Source organism: Brachyhypopomus gauderio, chromosome 8 (genome assembly GCF_052324685.1).
Source record: "Brachyhypopomus gauderio isolate BG-103 chromosome 8, BGAUD_0.2, whole genome shotgun sequence".
In the NCBI taxonomy this organism is placed as follows: domain Eukaryota; kingdom Metazoa; phylum Chordata; class Actinopteri; order Gymnotiformes; family Hypopomidae; genus Brachyhypopomus; species Brachyhypopomus gauderio.
Genome location: NC_135218.1, coordinates 26,972,622 through 26,994,109, shown reverse-complemented (window position 1 = coordinate 26,994,109; position 21,488 = coordinate 26,972,622). Strand labels below are relative to the sequence as shown.

The 21,488-nt window shown below is 43.2% G+C and overlaps 2 protein-coding genes and 1 long non-coding RNA gene across 6 annotated transcripts in view; 1 reads left to right on the top strand and 2 right to left on the bottom strand.

The window, feature by feature from the left end:
• Window positions 1-3,476, top strand: part of LOC143522197 (histone deacetylase 4-like) — a 76,206-nt gene extending 72,730 nt beyond the window's left edge. For both annotated transcript variants that reach the window (XM_077015969.1, XM_077015970.1), the window contains 2 exons: window positions 198-333; window positions 604-3,476. In XM_077015969.1, the coding sequence (XP_076872084.1) occupies window positions 198-333; window positions 604-643 (176 nt within the window). In that variant the 3' untranslated portion in view covers window positions 644-3,476. The remainder of the gene's footprint in view (window positions 1-197; window positions 334-603) is intronic.
• On the bottom strand, window positions 3,399-4,867 carry LOC143522198 (twist-related protein 2-like). The gene has a single exon (XM_077015971.1). It carries the CDS (start codon window positions 4,551-4,553, stop codon window positions 4,080-4,082), a length of 474 nt encoding a protein of 157 aa, XP_076872086.1. The 5' UTR covers window positions 4,554-4,867; the 3' UTR covers window positions 3,399-4,079.
• A 221-nt stretch (window positions 4,868-5,088) lies between these two features.
• The window catches only part of LOC143522195 (uncharacterized), a 29,652-nt gene continuing 13,252 nt past the window's right edge, over window positions 5,089-21,488 (bottom strand). For 2 of the 3 annotated variants that reach the window (XR_013132956.1, XR_013132958.1), the window contains 2 exons: window positions 16,893-16,966; window positions 5,089-6,870 (listed from right to left, as the gene is read on the bottom strand). This is a non-coding gene — a long non-coding RNA (uncharacterized LOC143522195). Of the gene's footprint in view, window positions 6,871-16,892; window positions 16,967-18,934; window positions 19,302-21,488 lie in introns of those variants that run through there. The other variant, XR_013132957.1, reaches the window with a different exon arrangement.

Here is a 21,488-nt window from a genome sequence, read left to right as displayed (position 1 = left end):
CATGGATTAGTGTTTTCAAAAATTGTGCTATAAGGACCACTGTTTGTGTCTTAGCAGCTGCAAAAAATTGTAATGTAAAATGCAACAGCAGTAGCTTAACCTACACTACTATGCTTCAAAACACACTGTCTATAATAGCCTATAAAATAAAGTGTGTGTGTGTGTGTGTGTGTGTGTGTATGTGCGTGTGTGTTTAGGTAAGTACTGGACGTCAGTTGAGCAGGGCGTGTCCATGGTACGATGCTCCCTGTTGGAAGCCCAGCGGTGTGAGTCTGAGGAGAGTGAGACAGTCACTGCGATGGCGTCTCTGTCTGTGGAGCCGCTGGACAGAAGGTAGGAGCACCGTGTCTGACGTAGGTAGAACGTGTAACGTGTTAAACGTGTAGGCAGCATGAAGGTGTGTGTCAGTAGTGTGTATGTGTGTGTTGGCAGTGTGTAGGTGTGTGTTAGTAGTGTGTATGTGTGGCGGTGTGTGTTGGTAGTCTGTAGGTGTGTGTTGGTAGTGTGTCGGTGTGTATTGGTAGTGTGTGTGTGTGTGAGTGTCCGTGTGTGTGTGTGTGAGTGTGTGTGTGCCACAGGTGTCTGACCTGGTTTCTCTTCCAGGACCGAGGAGGAACCCATGGAAGAAGGAGCTCCTCTGTGAGAGTGAGACACACGGGCTCCAGGTCCATCTGCTACACTGGCGAGGTCCTCACGATCTCTGTGTTTCTTTTCGTCTGCCCTGGCTGAGGGTGGCATTAGGCCACCTGACGGGCTGAGAGAGGGGGCATCGGGGCACATGCCTGACAGGAATGGTTAGGTGCAGACAGCCCCTGGTAACGAGGCCCACGCAACACGCACAAGTTGCAGAAACTCGAGATGTTTATTGGTGACGCCTCTGATGGTGACCATACGTGACCGTATGTAGAGCACGCACTCTGTGGGTCAATATTTACAGCCAGTGTACCATTCAGAGAGAGAGATAGAGAGAGAGAGAGAGAGAGAGAGAGAGAGGGAGGAGTTATAGACAGAAAAGCGGTGGTGTTAGAAGTGCAGGGCCAAAGCTGGAAACATCCTTTTTTGTGCAGTTCTTGCCCTTTGGCCTTTGTAGTGAAGTACAAGTACTGCAGACGAGTGAGTTCATTTTGGCCACAAGGTGGCACACTGCCTCATTAACATATCTACTGTTGTGAAGTGGTTTGGACCACGAGTGTGCCTTTATCACAAGCTTGTGGATTTTAGGAAGACATCTGAGGAACTCTGTTTTCAAAACAAGAGAAACTTACTTCACCTCCCCAGCAGAGGGACCCACTGGCTGGAAAGCAAAGAGTCTTACATGTGATAAAAAAAACTTTTTCAGCATGTCTACTTGGACTGTGGTGTAGACTGCTCAGTCAAACCCCAACAGTGTTTGAAAATGACTTTCCTTTTCCTAAAATGTGCTATACAAATGCTTCAGACAGTAGTTGCCAGTAAAACAGAAGAACTGACCATCACGAGGTGGTTTATAAACCAGCCCAGCAGTCAGTAGATGTAGCTTCACCACAGACATGTGTCTCCAGTACTGGTTTTAACTGGCATATGCCTCGCAAAGATCGAATGCTCTCTAGATTTTACTGAAATGAAAAAGAAGAAAAAAAATTGATCTAACCAAAGCATGGATTTGCATCCTGTTCTGCACCAGTATTTTAAAAAATGCAATCTTGTGAAGCTGTTCTTGTGCTGTCAGAAAAGACCTGTGGGTAAACCGAAAGATTTGAGGTGATTGGAGGGAAGCCCACGCTGACGTCACACCCGAACGTTCAACGTTGACATCACCCCGGAAAGGTCCACGCTGAGGTCACACCCGAACGTTCCACGCTGACGTCACACTCAAACGTTCCACGCTGACGTCACACCCGAACGTTCCACGCTGACATCACACCCGAACGTTCCACGCTGACATCACACCCGAACGTTCCACGCTGACGTCACACCCGAACGTTCCACGCTGACGTCACACCCGAATGTTCCACGCTGACGTCACACCCGAACGTTCCACGCTGACGTCACACTCGAACGTTCAACGCTGACGTCACACCCGAAAGTTCCACGCTGACGTCACACCCGAACGTTCCACGCTGACGTCACACTCAAACGTTCAATGTTGACGTCACAACCGAACATTCCACGATGACATCACACTGGAACAGCTTCTGACCAAGCCGCAGAGCAGGTTCAACTGCGCTCCATATCGTTGTCAACATTTGACCAGAGCAAAACAACAGGACAATCGAAACAGGACAGCCTCAACAAGACAATCAAAATAGGACAGCCTCAACAGGACAATCAAAACAGGACAGCCACTTTGTTTATTGTGAAAACCCCAACGCATGACACTTGAATGGTAATATCATGTTTATTACAGCATGCATGGTTACGTAGGTATATTTAGTTTGAAGTCCAGAGTTGTGCTCAAGCTTGACTTACCTTGACCAACTGTCCCGAAGGACTCCAGACGACCTGCTCCTGATCATAAACTCATCACAGCGTTTACATTTGAACTTGTCCGTTGTTGGATTCTTGCTGATAGTCTTTCTTCTGTAAATATGTGTTGTACCATAACTTGAACTCATTCCTATTTTTATTGCTTTTTATTTCATTCCTTTTTATGTGATTTTTACAATTCCCCATTTGTATGTTTACTGTTTATTAATATATTTTTTTTATTATTGTTTGATTCAAAAGATTCTATTTTGATTTTATTTTGCTGTTACTTCTACAGTAAACACTGGGTAGTATGTCGTTCCCCAGGGTGTGTCCTCCCCCAGGGTGTGTCCTCCCATGGGGTGTGTCCTACCCCATGGTTTTCCCTCCCCCAGGGTGTTCCCTCCTCCGGGGTGGCTCCTCCCCCAGGTCTGGGGGCTCTTCTTGGTTCTTTTCTACAGTTCTCACATGAAACAACTACACTTAATGTTCTGTTCATAGCAGATTTATATATGAAAGAATATATATCGTGAATATGAAGCCTTCAAACATTTTAATGGTGAATGTTCATGTAAATCTTGACATAGAGACAACATTGAATATAATTTATATTAATATCAATATTAATTAATATTGAATGATTTCTGGTTGAATGACTTTCAAGTATGTTCACCTGTTTAAACACAGCTGTCATCTCCTGCCTGTATTGTTGCGTATAACCATCTAAATCAGAAGTTTTACACACAATCAGTACAACATACCCGCTGCTCCTGACCAGTTAGTATCTCCATGTACATGGATATATAGCCGAGGTGATCAAACAGATTGATGGGAATGTTGAATATGATCTGTGACTCTAAGCATGGGTATTGTAATGGGCAGTTGGTTTAGCAAACAGATCCGTATATTTTGATATTGATTTCACAGTCAAGCATGATTATAAAGATTACTGCATAAAAGGACAGAAAAAGTGATGAGTAATGCATGTTATTCACTTTAAAATATTGCAAATAAAACGGCACTAAAAACGGCATTTTGAATCAGTTTTATCATAAATCGTGCTATTCTATAAATATACAGCATTCCTCTTTTTTGGAAATGTATTAAAATATACACACGAAATTCAGACATAAATGCAGACAAAGGTAATGACTTTTGAGGGTAACAATTTTCCCATTACCCATAAAAGAAACATTAGCAGGTATCTGTTGTGTTGTTGCCGGTCGGATTCCTTTTGCCCTTTTCCATGAAGCAGTCCAAAAATGTTTATTCTTTATCAGCATAACTTGGTTTCAGAGTTGCACAACTCACCAAAGCGTAGCTCTAAAGTTTTCTTGACATGTTGATATCTTTCAACTTTCTCCCTTTCACAGTCAAAACCTTTCAAGATCAAGTGAGTGAATCTCCCAGGAGCTGATCTTAATTCTTAAACCTTTATACATACCAAGTCCGTCGCCTTGCGTTGCGTCAGAACTGGCTGTGCTGGCGCTATCGCGTGCGTAATTACGCATCCGCGCTGCCGTCACTGCAATTCACTCCTCACCCAAAACACAGTGTCACTCCGCGGACGCGCCATGGAGGACATGTCCCCTAAGAGGGTCGTGTCCTTAACGTCCACCTGTCACCGTGTGACGCTAGTTAGACGAGCTCATAGACCACGCGCCTTCCATTCTCCATACGGAGAATGCGTAACTTAGGCGCTCGTGCGCAACATAGCTGCAGCTCGTCATCTTGCTGTCCATGTTGTCACTCTGAAGAACTTGACAAAGAAAATCGATGTACCTCGAGGCGAGCTTTAGAGTTTGAATCTTACTCAGTTTGTCAGAGGGCAAAGTTGGGATAATTTTCCGCAAAGACGCAAAAGCTTCATTGAGTGACTGAGTTCTTTGTCTCTCTCTGACGTTTGCGATCACTCTCTGGTTTTGCAGTTCTTGGTATGACTGCGTGCTAAAAGGACAAGAGTTTTTGCTCCGTTTAATCGACAGTGGACCCCGATCACTGCAAACTCTCTTCTTCCTCCCCAAGTTTCTGTTTAGTCGTTCGGTGTCCTCCTCGCTCGTCTCTACACTGTCCTCTGGTGACGGAGGGTAGCGCATGGAGTCCTGCATTTCAGCTGAGTAAGATCTCACAGATACGCAACAAAAACCATTTATGTTGAATTCTTAGTTTCGTGTCTTAATAAAAAAATAAAGAAGAATGAGACGGGCCCATTACCAACTGTAGCCTGTGTTATGTAGCGCAAAACGTCTCTCCTACTTTTTATCCGTTGGCTTACGTCGAAACTGTCATTGAGACTCTTTGATTGGTCGAGTATCAAGGTGTCTCAGGTTACACTATACGTGACACCATACTGCAAGGAATACGCTTGATAAAACCTGTCAAGAACTACTGTCAGCAATGCTTTCTTTAAATTATCATGATTCATATCATTTCAAATATATATATATTTACATGGCCTTTAAAGTTATTAGACAAGTTTCTATGCATTATTTAGTTATTTACTTCATTGCCTAATTACTTACTTAAAATGTGTTGTATTTTAATTATATTTATGTATTATAACGTTAGATTTATTCAAGGTGAATCACATTTAACTCAAAATGAAAAGTAAATTGCTTGTTTGAAAATGTTAAAAAACTTAGAAGGAGTCGTGACACGGGGTGCTTTAGTTATTTATCTTGTCCCCGCCCGAGGTCCGCCTATGGGTCCTCGCATCACAGCGGTTCTCTGCTTGTGCACTGCGCCTTTCAACGGAAGGAAGCGGAGGTCTGACTGGTGTCCTGACTAACCGATCAGGTCCAGCTTTGACTCATGTATGATCAAAGACGCGGTGCGCCGTATTTCAGTCCTCGCTGATGACACTTTTACAACGCCCTAACACCTTTAAACTAGGTCCACATGAGCCGCGGGGCCGTCCTGGGAGAGCCGTCAAATCGGTCTCTGACGAAGCAGGATGTTCTTAAGCAGAACGTAGCTTTCCCTTTAGATTGACTTTAGTCTTGTCAAACGAATACAAAGATTATCGAAAAAAAATTGAGTGAATTAGCCTATAGAAATTATTGTCACCATCGAGTGTGACGTTTTATTAACTTCTCATTTCCAGTTCAAATTGGTTTCAGTTTCCTAACAATCGAAGTTCGTTATTTGACAAAATTGACCCCTCGATTTCCAACTATTCAACAGTTAACAATGTGGCACGTGCAACTCCATAATATCAAGTTTAAATGTTTGCTTTCCTCTAAAGACTCCCTAGGGACCGTGAGCAAATATTAACGGATTGCTCGTGCCTGTTGCAGAACGCTGACTCTGGACTAGCTGGGAATGATGTAAACACGGATTTGTGACTCACAGCAAACTGTGAACAGCACCTGTACACACGACAAGGCGCTCTCCCCAAGGAGAGGCTACTGTTCACCATACTCACTCAAATACAGAAGATGTGGTGAAGTAGCTCAAATGAAAGGCCCCAACCCCTACACAAATAACGTGGCAACAAGATGAATGAATCCTTTCGTGATTTTATCGTCAAATACACAAACTGGATGTTCAACATTTACTCTTGAGTGATGGCATTCAACAGTAGCTATACGAGGTAGGAGCTGTCCACTTCAGCACTGCCCTCCAAAGGACAGCTTTGATTAGCTCTGTATGATACTGGCTAAAACGGAAAACATGTCCACTTAATCAGGCAACTGGGCTAACTAAAAATAAATAATCCATCATCTTTACCGCTTAATCCCGCTAGTCAGGGTCACAGGGGGCTGGAGCCAATCCCAGCATCATCAGGTGAAGGCAGGTACACCATTGACAGGTCGCCAGTGCACCACATACACACCTACGGGGCAATTTAGACCAATCAACCTAACACAGATGCCTTTGGACTGTGGGAGGAAACCGGAGTACCCGGAGAAAACCCACGCAGGCACAGGGAGAACATGCAAACTCCACACAGAGCGGACCAGACCGAGAATCGAACCCAGACCGCCTTGCTGTGAGGCGACAGTACTAACCAACACACCACCATGCTGCCCCCCCCAAAAATAAATAATCTAAAAACAAAAATGAAAGACAGAAAGAAAAGGAAGAAGAGTGAGGTTGGGAAGATCTGTCCATCCACTTGGCTTACAGGAATGGTCTCTGCTTTTATATTAACTTCAATGGATCAATAGATCAGTGGCTTTGAATTATGTCTGCGGATGCATCCTCAAAACAGAAGGAGTTAAACGTGTAGTGTAAGATGATAAATCCCAGATCACTGATGATGTGTGCAGCAGGAAATGGGGAATAGGAACTCATCCTTCAGGTCTGGAATGTGCCTCCATCAAACACCGCATCAGATCTATGAATCACAGCGTTGAGATCATCAAACGTCGAGGAGACAAAGACCCATCAGCGCACCGCAGGAAGTGTCTCAGCAGAGCCAATCTGGTTTGAATAAAAGCAGAAAGATCTTCAGACTGGGGCCACATGGCCTGACCTCAGCACACGGAGCTCAACATTCTTCATTTACAATATATACTGCCAGCCAATGAAAAAGGCTGCACAACTGGTGATACTTTGAACATCCCCTCAAATGGCGATTCTTTGAACACACCATAAAGATACAGGTCATAGCGTGGTAGCAGTGACTTGTAACAAGGCCCCCATCCTATAGCAACTAACATTTTCAATATCTTTTTCGTTTGTTTCACAAATATAAGCTTCATTCCCAGACGTCATGAACATATTTAAGAAAATCATGTCATAAAAAAATAAATAAGGCCAAAAATTATGTCTCAGTTTCTGCTGAACCGAACAAAGACCATGCAATGGCGGCAAAAGTTCGAGAGAACTTCAGTTGTCTGGTGCTCTGGGTCATCAGCTCTCGCTATAAGTCTCTCTGCCCATCTGATTGTTCAGTGTGTGTGGATACGACTTGGCAGGCAGACACACAGCGAGCCTGTCTGTGTGAGATAAATCAACCATCCTGCTCCGTGACTTCAGAAACAGCAATAAACCACCAGCCTTGTGTATACGTCAGCGCGTGAGCAGCGCTGGATCCGATCGGCTCTCTCACGCCACGCGGACACCTGGGGCGAGCCGCGAGCCCGCGAGCCCTGATCTCTGCACCGGCGCTGGTCCAGAGATTATGTCAAGACATGGTCCCAAGCAGCTGTAAATCTAATTTCAATACATTTCTACTCCAGCTAAGCCGAATTCCGTTTCTACTTTGTCAAATCTGGTGTTTGAGGTTTGCTGCAGATTGTGATACCAACAAGAAATCCTAAATGAGTATTTAAATTTACTGCCAGTGTTGATATGTTCTGACATGTGTAACTACCTAATTGTATGCAGTATTCAGCAGATCCCATAATTGCAGTTCGACTATTATGTCAGTAAATCTGACCCCCAGATTCCCTGCGGCTCTCTGCTGCCACCATCAGTCTCAGACATGAAAACACAGCGAAGAACACACAGCGATGACGAGACTTACAGTCCTTACAGACGCTGGACTAAATGAAGTCCTTTTAAAAATAATTTTTGTGTGTATTGTGTGGTGTGTGTTTGTGTGTGTGTGTGCGTGTGCATGCATGGTTTTGTGTTTGTATCCGTGTGTGTGATTTCATGCTTGAATTCTTTCTTGTGTGCATGCGTGTGTGTTTGTGTGTGGGAGTGTGTGTTTGTGTGTGTGTGTGTGTGTGTGCGCATACACGTATGTGTGTGTGTGTGTGTGTGTGCATATCTGAGATGCACTGCCTATCAGGATGATTCTAACAGACACATATCAGCTGTGCTTTCTGTGAGCGAGGCTGAATCACAATGCATACGAGTGGGACGCCCACGCGCTGCCGCTGCACGCGCAAGTCCAACAGCACCTAGCAACAGCACCGAGTCTCTTGTTTCTGGGAATGCATTCATGTAAATCAAGACACAGGCCAACAGGCTTACTGCGCAGAATCGACTCCGTTTGAGCACAAATTAAAAGCTTTGGTGTTTAGAAAATGCATAAAAGTGTTCAAGCTCGGTTGCTGCTTTTCAAAAGCTTATATTACTCAAATGTAGAGGTACATTGGAGGAAAATCTTTAACACGCAGATGTAACACATAATATCCACAGAGTCAAGAGACATAACCTACATAAGCCTACACATTTAACATTATATTCATATTATACAGTTATTCATAAGCGCACGTTAGTGTATTACATATCACTTGCTGAAAATCATTATATCCTGAAAGGAGCCCGGAAACGTCATGATTACAATAACATCTAAGGACAAACATGCTAAAAGCTATGATATCTCAACTAAAATGAGGTCATAGGAAATAAAGAATTGGAAAGTAGCGTCGTTACATAATCAGGATAAAAATAACGGTAACGTGTTCCGTTAGTTACAGGATAATGTATAAATTTACTATGTATAATAATTACTAGCAGGACTACAAGTTAACAAGGACCTTAACTCCTTTTTAAATGGTTCTGGTCACTTGAGCAGTTCCCATTACTGGTGTCGCCCTGCAACACCGTATCGAATGAAGCCGTTTATTTAAAGGTTTAAAGTGTATAACATGCGGGTTTTTTTTGTCTTTTACTTAATTTCCGTGCAGTATGTGTCTGGGATCACAGGTGTGTTTGTGAGTGCGGTCTGCTGCGATTCGGGCCTCTTTTTTGTGGTCTTCAACAAGACGCCCGACGCGATTTTAAGCGTTTTCAGCTTTGCTGATCATTAACGTTTACGGTAAACGGTTTTCAACGTTAACACGAGATTTGTTTCATGTGACATTATACATGGTAAGTAAAAGTTGCCTTGATTACATTTTTCTTTGTATTTAGTCGACGATAAATCGCGGTTTAGGACACTGCAGTTCAAACACCCCACAGTCGTAATCGGATGATGGGATTACACTCTAGTTCTAATGGGTGAGAATTAAGAAAGTGGAATTCAACGGGCCTGATGCTTAAATGAGTGCTACACGATTTCTAGAGAGATGTCTTCCTCAAATGTTTTCAATAACGAGTGCATGCTCTCATACTCCGGAAGTGTTTTCAATCTAAAATATTCCAACAAGATAGTGATATTCCAGCCACAGGTTCGCATTGTCAAATCATCCCGCCCCTATCAGGGAGGATTACGATGGTGGAGGCAGTGGAAACGAACCGGATATTCTGTAGCCAGACCCTCAGCTACGCCGGTGTGGATCACGTTGGGGACACGTTTTACACATCTGCTGACTCGTTCACGAGTTATGAAGGCAAATGGGGTCAATTATGGAAGCGTGGTGGTGACTTTTATGGCTGCCACTGTAGGAGACAGGTGTCATGAAACTCTTCCGCAGTTAATCTCTTAAAGGAATCCATAAGTAAAGGGACATAATCAGATTAGGTTACTTTAATATCGACACATTGTGGATTAGATTACAGATACATTTTAATAGGTGATCAGTCATCTGTAATGAATACATTTTACAAGTAACCTTCACAACCTTGCACAGAAGCATGCTCACACACACACACACACACACACACACACACACACACACACGCACACACACGCACACGCACACACACACGCACACACACTTACACACTCACACACACTCACATGCACACTTACATATACACTCACATACAGCCACACACATGCACACACGCACACACACACACACACACACACTCACATACACACTCACACACACACACACACGCACGCACACACACACGCACACACACACACACACACACACATTCATACACGCACACACATACATGGACACACTCAGACACACACACAGAGTTGAAGCTGTGGGAAAGATTTTCAATAAGTGAATGATCCTTTCTCTCTCTCTCTCTCTCTCTCTCTCTTTCACTCACTCTTTCTCTCTCTCCCTCTACACAGCCCTATTGAAGACAGAAGACAAATCATTAAGGGTTGATCATTTTAAAGTTGTCTCAAAATAAAACCTGCACATTTCATGTTGCATTTTCAAGATTATCTTTTAAAGTTCATCACACCTCTTCCTGTTTTCATATCAAAATGTTCATTTACAGTCACAAATATAGACATTTATGTCCTAAAGTTACAGTCTGAAATATGATTAGTTATTTACTAGTATTTGTTTCATCATAAAATCATTATTGAGTAATTAATTTGCGAGCCCATATTCTAGTTCAGCTTCAGCTGTTTGTGAGGAATAAGGCATGATTACAGGCCAATGCACAATGATACATTCAGTGCAGGACTGGGAAATATTGATCTGAAGACTTGTGGGTCTGTGCAGCTTTAAGGTACAGAGACGCAGCACCAGCAAGGACACTCAGCCGAGTGCAGAGCAGTCAAACAGGCCCAGGGGAGAGATTACGTCTGATCACATCTTCATCACATGATGGAAAAAACATGTTAGCACCTATTGTATAGTTATGTTAATGCTATATTAGTGCTATATTAATGCTACATTAGTGCTACTTTAATGCTATATTAGTGCTATATTAATGCTACATTAGTGCTATACTAGTGTTGTTAGTGCTATATTAGTGTTATATTAGTGCTATATTAGTGCTATGTTAGTGATATATTAGTGCTACATTAGTGTTACATTAGTGCTATATTAGTTATACATTGGTACTACATAAGTGCTATATTAGTGCTACATTAATTAGTACTACATTAGTGCTACAATTGTAATACATTAGTGATACAATTGTACTACATTAATAATACATTAGTAATTCTTAAGCGCTATATTAGCACTACATTAATGATACATTAGTACTACATTAGTGCTACAATAGTAATACATTAATGATATATTAGTGATACAATTGTACTACATTAGTAATACATTAGTGATACTTAAGTGCTATATTAGTGCTATAATAATGCTAAATTAATGATACATTAGTACTACATTAGTAATACATTAGTGATACTTAAGTGCTATATTAGCGCTACATTAATGATAAATTAGTACCACATTAGTGTTACACTAGTGCTACATTAGTGCTATATTTATGCTACATTATTGATACATTAGTGCTACATTAGTAGTAGTACATTAATGTTACATTAATGCTACATTATAATTTCTAAAATCAATTTCTTCAAGCTTACTACTCACTTACATTGAAATTGTATAGAAGACACATTTTATTAAAACAAATGATAAAACTCAGAAATGTTGAAATATACGGAGATAGAGATGCATGAGTACCGATACTGGTATCGGGTATTTGCCCGATACCATGTCCATTTACCCGTACTCGTAATCGCAAATGAGGCTCCGATACCAACATCCGATACCTTGTTTCCAGTGGACGTAAACCACGTTATGCTAATGAGCAGACAACTCAACATGTACGTATTTCACGTCCTGTCCCTGGTTTTTTAAGTGAGGAAATGTCCTGGTTTTTAAATTATCTTCATTGGACCATTAAAATGTAAATATACAGGCACTACGGCACTGCGCTGCGTGTGACGTAATCCCTGAGCAAGGTTTGACGCGTCGCGACCGGCGCAAGGGTCCGCGCGCCGAAAATGATGTAATCGCGGTGGCTCCGCGGTGCCTCCGCGGTGCTACTAATATAAGTAAGTGTAAAACATAAAAAATCATGCAGTGCAATACTAAAAACCAGTTTAAACTCTGTGAGTGTACACACTAGTAATATATGATTAAGTTGAACCAAAGTTTGCTATAAATTGATTCAGTTGGCGTCAGGTTGTAGCTACACGTATTGGCTGAAAATCTCCTCAGTTAGTGCCTTTGTGGAACACATTGAAGTTACACAGACCTAATAATTAAGAACAAACAAAAATATATATTATTTATAATAAATAATATTTATATATTATATTTATTCATAATAAATTATTTTAGTTATCATTGTCATTGATCCTCAGCATGAGGAGTTCACTGCTAACAGAACACGGCATCAACCAACACTGCAGCAAACGCTAGCTAGACGAGAGAAAATGTAAAAATACTGAAAAATTAGTTTTGTGTTGACATGGTGATTAGTGATTGTTAATAAATTATAGGCCATGCACTGTTTTATGTTGGTTTTGTATTGATTTCATTGCACTATTTTACATTACTAACTATTACATAATGCTCCTGACTGCTTAATTCTATGTAAGTATCGGTATCGGTATCGGCAAGTACAAAAATACACGTACTCGTACTCGTACTCGGTTGGAAAAAAATGGTATTTATGCATCCCTATACGGAGAATATGATTTAGAGAACAAAAAATTGACATTTCCCTTTACACTGTTCCCCTGCAGGCTGAGTGTCCAGTTTACGGTGTAAAGTGTAGTGTCCAGTTTACAGTGTGAAGTGTAGTGTCCAGTTTACGGTGTGAAGTGGGGTGTCCAGTTTACGGTGTGAAGTGTGGTGTCCAGTTTACAGTGTAAAGTGAAATGTGAAATATTCAGTGTCCAGTCTCAATCTCAATCCTTTCTGACTTGAGTACAGCTGAAGTACACACACACACACACACACACACACACACACACACACACACACACACACACACACACACACACACACACACACACACACACACACACACACACACACACACACACACACACACACACACCCTGAAATTTCTGGGTGTGTTTAATAAGCTGCAATCAAGCCATAGCAGTAATCTGAACTCAAACACCACATTATCAGTGTGGCAGTAAATAAAAGCAAATAAACAAAACATGTTTGAATTGCTTCAAGTGGTAATTATTAAATACTGGTGAGGTAACACCTCACACACTTAATCCTGCAGTTGTGTTCCTGTTGTCTACGTGTGCAGTGTTGCTCATCTGTGTTTGTGTTTGTGTTGCCACACGCGTCTCCTGCTTAATGTCGTCCCTCCAGTGAGTGGAAAACACAGCAGTCCTGATGGGGCCCACGTAGATGGGGCCCACGTAGACGGGGCCCACGTAGACGGGGTCCACCGCCCTGCCCACGGCTCTGCACCGTATTCACTGCTGCCGCTTTGACCTCCTGGCAAGTATGATGACGGGGAGCAAACCGCCCACACGAATTTTACACTGCTAATTAGTGAACACTAATGCCTGTCAACCCACTCACTGCTCACTTAAGTGATAAATGCATACACGCACGCACACACGCACACACACTCATGTACGCACACACTCATGCACGCACACACATATACATACACAGATACACACTCATGCACACCCACCCACACACACTCACGGATGCGCACTCGTGCACACATACACACGGATACATACTCACACACTCACAAATGACAATACATTTGAGACCTAATTCGCCCGAGGTACCTTACAGGTAGTTTAAATGTAGTCCATACATTTAGGCAATGTGTGGGAGTTTCATGACCTTGGTTAATACGCACACACATAGAAATACACGCACGCACACACACACACACACACACACACACACACTGAACTCTGCGCTGAGAAGGGTCCTTGATGACAGGGCTTTTGTGGGCTGCCTGTGCAGAGAGCCTGACTGAAGAACACTTCAAGCCCTCATCATTTCAGTGCTCTGCTAGTTGCCATGGTAACAACGCCATTTCTGGCAAAACTTCTCCCTCCAACATCACTCAGTCTCTAGTCGATAAGAGTGTGAAATGAAACACACTTTAAATAACAAGAGTAAGAGAAGGGAATCCAGGCCCACTGAGCACCGGGGGCAGAACCCTCCTTACAGGGTCTTCCTGCAGCCAGCAAAAATAAACATGAATCAATTTAGCTGCGCGTTGTCAGGGAGAGTCCTTACAGTAAATTGATTTCTGTGTCTTCATAAACCTGAAGGCATAAACTTGACATGTAAGGTCTCAAAAAAGTAAAATAAACCAAAGCTGTGACTCCTCGAACGTTCTCTCACTTCTGCTTATGTTGAGACCCATACCGGCGTCATGAGATCCTGATACTGATTCATACTTACTGACCGCATGAATCAGTTAACAAAGATTGTCTTCTACTGAACGTTTGGGCAGATACAACAGACACGACAGTGACGTATGTACCTGCAAACACTCTCAGGTTAGGTGCCACTGATTCAACACAACATCACCGCCGAGCCTCTGTGAACCCTAACGACCCCTGTGAACTCATGACCTTTGTAGACACGGTCACCTTTTCAGGCGTTCCCACTCCGCCCAGTTGTGCCGTCGCACGCGTGCTAATGGTTTCTCGCTTCTTTTGTTATGGCAAAGTTGCTCCTGATCAACATGCAGACGGAATTCATTTGCAAATGGTTTGTGCATCGTATTGAAAACACTCATACTGTACATCAAAGAATTTAATAAAATACTGCTTTGCTCAACTTTTGCACGCACACACACACACTCACACACACACTCACACAAACACACACACACACACACACTCACACAAACACACACACACACACACACACACACACACACACACACACACACACGTTGTGTGGAGCGGAGCGGAGGGTGTTCCCGCAGCAGTACGGAGCGTTTGCGGAGGCGTAGGCCCTCATGACTATTCATCGCCACTCCAATCTCGCCACAACACTCTCCCCACACCACAGATATTCTCCACAGTCTTCTGCATTAAAACCATCAAGCCAATGTACAGAATCTCATCACTGTTCACAAACAAGAACCCTCTATTTTATGTGCTTAAAATTCTGCATATTTTTGTGTTTGTGTAAACGCGTATGCAAGAGCCCAACCTCTGACAACCGCTGTCAATCCCCAGCATACACACACACACACACACACACACACACACACACACACACACACACACACTTCTCTGCTAAGAGTAGGAATGAGGTGGGATACACCCACAGAAGCAGCAGAGGTGGAGGGTAAGTCAGAAACACTCAGGGCTCTGACTCATAGCTCCAGCAAGACGGGAAGACACAGCCACACGTCTGACAGATCGAAGGACAGAAGATCACAAAGACCTGCTTGCAACAAAAAAATGTACTTAAACTGGAAAACGTGCAAAGACGTCTGCATTGCGACCGAGCAGAAAACACAGATACTCCACCTTCGGCACACCAAAGATCGCCCTCCGGAGGGGAGGAGGTGCTGTGTGATGTTAAGACTGCAAGGAGTTGGCAGACCGGCTTTTGTAGAGGGGGGGGGGGGGGGGGCAGCCATCACCTCCGTCCTACCTCCCTACGTCTCCCACCGACACTCAAACCCCGCTCACAAACAATAGGCTGCCCACATCACAGCCCACTCTCCCTCCCACACACACACGGCCTCTCCTGCTGTTACTAAAAGGCAGCACACTGCCTCGCGCTGTCTGTCTGTCTGCCTGCCCTCCTGTCTGTCTGTCCACCTGTCTGTGCTTGTGCCTGCTGGTCTGCCCTCCTGTCTTCATGCACACACTCAGCCCAAAGAACTCATGATCTGGGAAGCTGAGACTGCCTGGTTAACCCTTTGCCAGGGCGAGACGTGCTCAGGGCGTGTGTGCGCACGGAGGCGCTTCTAGGGCTGGGAAGTCCTTGTTTTCACTCCCAGAAGACACTGCAGGAAGAGCCGGAGATTAAGAAGATCTTAATAATTAGAGCCATCTGCATATGAGACCTGCTTGCTTCCAGAAGAAGGACACATTGTTCATGTTTTTATTTCAGACACAATTGTGACAGCTCGGTCGATTAACACGCGCGGATGACACAGCGCAGCAGGAGGGGTAGGTTAGGTAAACACATTAATATCAGTAGAACTGCATCATTTACATGATTATAGTGCTTGACAGGAACTACCTCCAAGATCTGCCCAGTGCACAGACTAGAGTCTCCGCTACGTGCCGACATCGCTCGGTTGCTTGGCGACAAAAAGAGGGCTACGCTCTCCAAAACTGCCTGACAATCGCTCAGTTATGAGTGTCGGAGGCGTAATGCAAACGAATCTTGCTGAACAAATTAGAGCTCCGTCTTCCCGATGCCCCTTGGAACGTCTGGGCCGTCACTGAAACAAGTGGCGTGCTGACGGGCCAGATTATGTGGAATAGGAAGGTGGGCCTGTGGCCACACAGCTCAGCGTGCAGCTAAAGGACAAACACTGTGGGCATTTCCCCTGTGTCACCTGACCAAGAGCTGGAGATCGTAATGCTGCCCAGTGACTGAAGCATATTATTTACCCAGCATGCAGCGGGAGGGTCAGGTAGGTACGAGAAGTAGTCAAGGCATGTTGAGAATGATGATGGTGTGTATGGTGTAAGTATGTTGTAGGTAACACGATGTAAACATGACTAAGAGCTTAGAAACATGACTAAGTTGTAGTGAAGGTGGAAACAGCCCTATATAAAACTCTGGTAAACATAATGCATCTAAACATGTTGTAGGTAAACACGACATAATTAAAAATTACATGGGTAAGAATGATATACAATACCTACAATGCCTAATTTGCGTAAGTGTGCAATAATCGGGCTATGCTCGAAATCAGCCAATTATATTCAACCTTAAAAACCAATTAGTACTCACCTGTCATCAATTAAAGAGACTGACGCTCCTACAGAATTGTCATTTTGGCAACGTCCTACTGGAACCATGGGAACCTACAAAGCAAGAACATCAGTTAATTAATGAAAAACATCCATAAGGAAAAAATTACAAAATAATGTCCAAGACATGGTGAAGAACACAGTCAACTACAGCACTGAACTACAGCATTGGACTGTAGCACTGAACTACAGCACTGAACTACAGCATTGAACTACAGCATTGAACTACAGCACTGAACTGTAGCACTGAACTACAGCATTGAACTACAGCACTGAACTGCAGCACTGAACTGCAGCACTGAACTGCAGCATTGAACTACAGCATTGGACTACAGCATTGGACTACAGCACTGAACTGTAGCACTGAACTACAATACTGAACTACAGCATTGAACTACAGCACTGGACTGTAGCATTGAAATACAGCACTGAATTACAGCACTGAACTACAGCAATAAACTACAGCAATAAACTACAGCATTTAACTACAGCATTGGACTGTAGCACTGAACTACAGCACTAAACTACAGCATTGAACTACAGCACTGAACTGTAGCACTAAATTACAGCACTAAACTGTAGCACTGAACTACAGCACTAAACTACAGCATTGAACTACAGCACTGGACTGTAGCATTGAAGTACAGCACTAAATTACAGCACTGAACTACAGCATTGAACTACAGCACTGGACTGTAGCACTGAACTACAGCACTAAACTACATCATTGAACTACAGCATTGGACTGTAGTACTCAACTACAGCACTGAACTGTAGCACTGAACTACAGTATTACAGGAATTTCCCTATGGGATCAATAAAGTATCTATCTATCTATCTATCTGTCTATCTATTAAACTAGCACTGAACTATGTACTAAACTACAGCACTGAACTACAGTACTGAACTACAGTACAAAACACTGAACTACAGTCAGGGGTGGGTAGAGTATTCAACAGTTTTACTCAAGTAAAAGTACTGTTACTTGAACCAAATGTTACTCAAGTAAAAGTAAAATTATGCATCCAAAAATTTACTTGAGTAAAAGTAAAAATGTGATTAAAAGCTACTCAAGTAGTGAGTAAATGCATGAGTACTGTCTCGTGTCAATAAATTACATCATGGGAAATTGAATTACTGGAAACAATGACTTAATGAGAACAAAAAGAATGTATTATAAATAAATATAACATATAAAAAGGATTCATTATAAATAATATGTATTTTTGTTTGTTCCTAATTATTAGGCCTGTGTAACTTTAATGTGTTCCACAAAGGCACTAACTGATGAGACTCTCAGCCAATACGTGTAGCTACAAATTGACGCCAACTGAATCAATTTGTAGCAAACTTAATCATCGTATATTGCTAGTGTGCACACTCAGAGTGTGAACTGGTTTTTAGTATTGCACTGCGTTACATTTAATAATTACATCATACAAACGCTATGCCTCAGAGATATAGCATTACACAAAAGTATACATACGGCAAAACTTATCGCATCGTGTTTCCTCAAATTTGATGTCGAGTTCTTGTAGGCTGAAATGTCCACACTTTTGGCAGACACAACTGACAGCGCATTATATAGCTGTCCCTTTTACACGTTTGTAATGTGAACATTGGCTGTATGTGAGGTCAGGGATGCTCGGGAGGTTTTTGTGTCACTTTCTTGCTACGGTGGAGAAAGTTTGCGTATCTGATCACGTGACTGACCGGCTTCATTTGATTGGTCACTCATACTCAGGTGACGAGACGTTGGTCAGTCTTCTCACTGAAAAGGCGAATTATTTACAAAACTAAAGTAACGGTAGCGCGCGCCGCAAATCCGATTGTACCGGAGTAAAAGTCGCGTTTTTCTCACCACATATTTACTCAAGTAAAAGTAGAAGTCTTTTACTTGAGTAAATGTAACGGAGTAAATGTAACGCGTTCCTACCCAGTAGCTACTAAACCACAGCACTGAAATGCAGCAATGAACTGTACCACTGAATTAAAGTCAAAGTCAAATTTATTTATATAGCGCTTTTTCTAACACATTGTCACAAATCAACTTTACAATTGTATGGGTCCAGATCCCTAATGAGCAAGCCAAAGGCGACAGTGTCAAGGAAAAGAAACCTCGGGAGGACCAAGACTCAAAAGGGAATCCATCCTCCATTGGGTGTCCGTATTTGTGGTCAAAAAGAAGTTATATGGTTATAGTTCTGGTTCTAGTTCCCCGGCCAAGTAGTCACAATCCCTTCAGTGCTGATGGTGAGCCTCAGGTAGGAGCTAGCATCACCACGTCCATCATCACTTGTGGCAATGGCACATCCAACACCGGCATCAGTACATCCACCGGCAAGCCAGACCATCTCCCAGGTGCTTGTAGGTGTTTGCATGTAATCATCTTAGGTAGAAACATGCAGAAAGATAGACAATACAGGTTGAGTGTGTGGACATCAATAAAAAAACTATTGATTTAAACATACATAGCTCACGTGCCAGTGATTAGCAACTGAACTACAGCATTAAACTACAGCATTGAATTGCAGCACTGAAAATGCAGCGATGTGGGAAACTGATCTCTTGAATTCTTCATATCTGAGATGCAGAGGAGGGGTGGTAAGACAGGAGCTTTTATAAACAACCAACCAACAAACAAACAACCAAGCAAACATCTGGCATCTGGGAGTTTAAAAAGTGCAGCCAATCTCCCAAAAACCATGTGGAATAACGTGTGATGACTTGATTAGAAAACATTTGGCCATAAATACCAAAAGATACGTTTGATGCAAAACACCTCCCTGGTGGAGGAGACACCCCCGGTGGAGGAGACACCCCTGGTGGAGGACACACCCCTGGTGGAGGACACTCTTCTGGTGGAGGATACACCCCTGGTAGAGGAGACACCCCTGGTGGAGGACACACCCCTGGTAGAGGACACACCCCTGGTGGAGGACACACCCCTGGTGGAGGACACTCTTCTGGTGGAGGAAACACCCCTGGTGGAGGAAACACCCCTGGTGGAGGACACTCTTCTGGTGGAGGACACACCCCTGGTGGAGGAAACACCCCTGGTGGAGGACACTCTTCTGGTGGAGGACACTCTTCTGGTGGAGGACACACCCCTGGTGGAGGACACTCTTCTGGTGGAGGACACACCCCATGGTGAAGCATGGTGGTGGCAGCATCAAGTGTTGGGACGGCCTGAACTGAGGCTTTTAGCAGGGTGGACAGAATCATGAACAGAATCATCGGCCCAAAACTTTAAAGGCTTCTGCTGAAATACTTACAATGAACGCTTCAGTATAACAACAACCCAAAGTCCACCTCCAAATCCACAAAGCAACGGCTTTACCAAAAAAAGATTTTGGCAAGGTCTGGCCAGAGCCCAGATGTAATCCAACTGCAAATCTTAGTGGTGACCTGCAGAGGGCGCTGCATCAAATATACCTGCCAATCTGACAGAGTTAGAATACTTTTTCAATGAAGAATGGCAAAACATTGCTATACTGATGTGACTGAATGCTGTGCTAAAATCAGAAGGTGCTCCAGTCAAGCGTAGTTTGCCTAAATATGATTCTTTTAATTTTTTCACTGTCATTTATTTATTACAATTCCGCAGTAAAAGCAGAAATGTTTCTGACATCATTTATTTTGGTTTCATTTTGTGCATCACAAGAACCTGCCATTTTATGGGAGGTGTGCAGACCTTTTGCGTCCACCGTGGGCGAGTGTGAAGGTATGCTCACGGCGCCTCGGGTTTAACATTGCAGCTTGTAAGTGAATGTTTGTCCTTCTGAGTTATACTCCATCATTTACACCCCCTTCGGTTGTCATGGTTTCGGGAGTAATCTTTCAGCAGGACCTGCCGTTCCATGCCAATCAAGGTCATGATGTGACAAAGGCACTAGATCCAGATTATGACTAACTCCATTCAGAGCAGCGTTCTGCTTCTCAAACGCTGCTGTGGCAAATGAATCGGCATCAAGCGGTGCAAAGATCAGTTTAAAATAAAGTCCCGATCCGCGAAACGAGGCAGCAAATAAAGATCATTTACAATTTATTAAACGTATTATGTGCAGAATAGTGAATATGGGTTTGAATATTTGCATGGGCAGACGGTCACATGAAAATGTTTGCGAGTAAATGCCCGGATCAGCAGTGCAGGCCTGCGACACACTCATACCACGTCTGTCACGCTGCAGGTGTCAGTGTGCAAAAACAAGGCGAGTTCTCCGTACGTTTCCTCTTCACCCACTATGACGGTTCTGTGTGTGAAGAAGAAACCCACCACTACTGCTCTTTCACTAGCCTTGGGGGAGCATTGGGCCTTTCGCCAAAATACACCCACACAATCCTGTGCCATCACTGTGCTCATCTGACACACAACAACCCTTCAAACCAAAAAAACACCCCACTACACACATACCAAGGATCATGTAATAAGCACCAAGCTGGTGATTTAACTGTTGACATACTTGAAAATCTACTTTTTTGGCTGTTCTGGCATTAAATAGTGGCAGGAACTTGTTTTGAAGTAGACTGGGTCATGTGTCTGAGAAGACTGGTGGCTGTTACCGGGCTTGTGTTT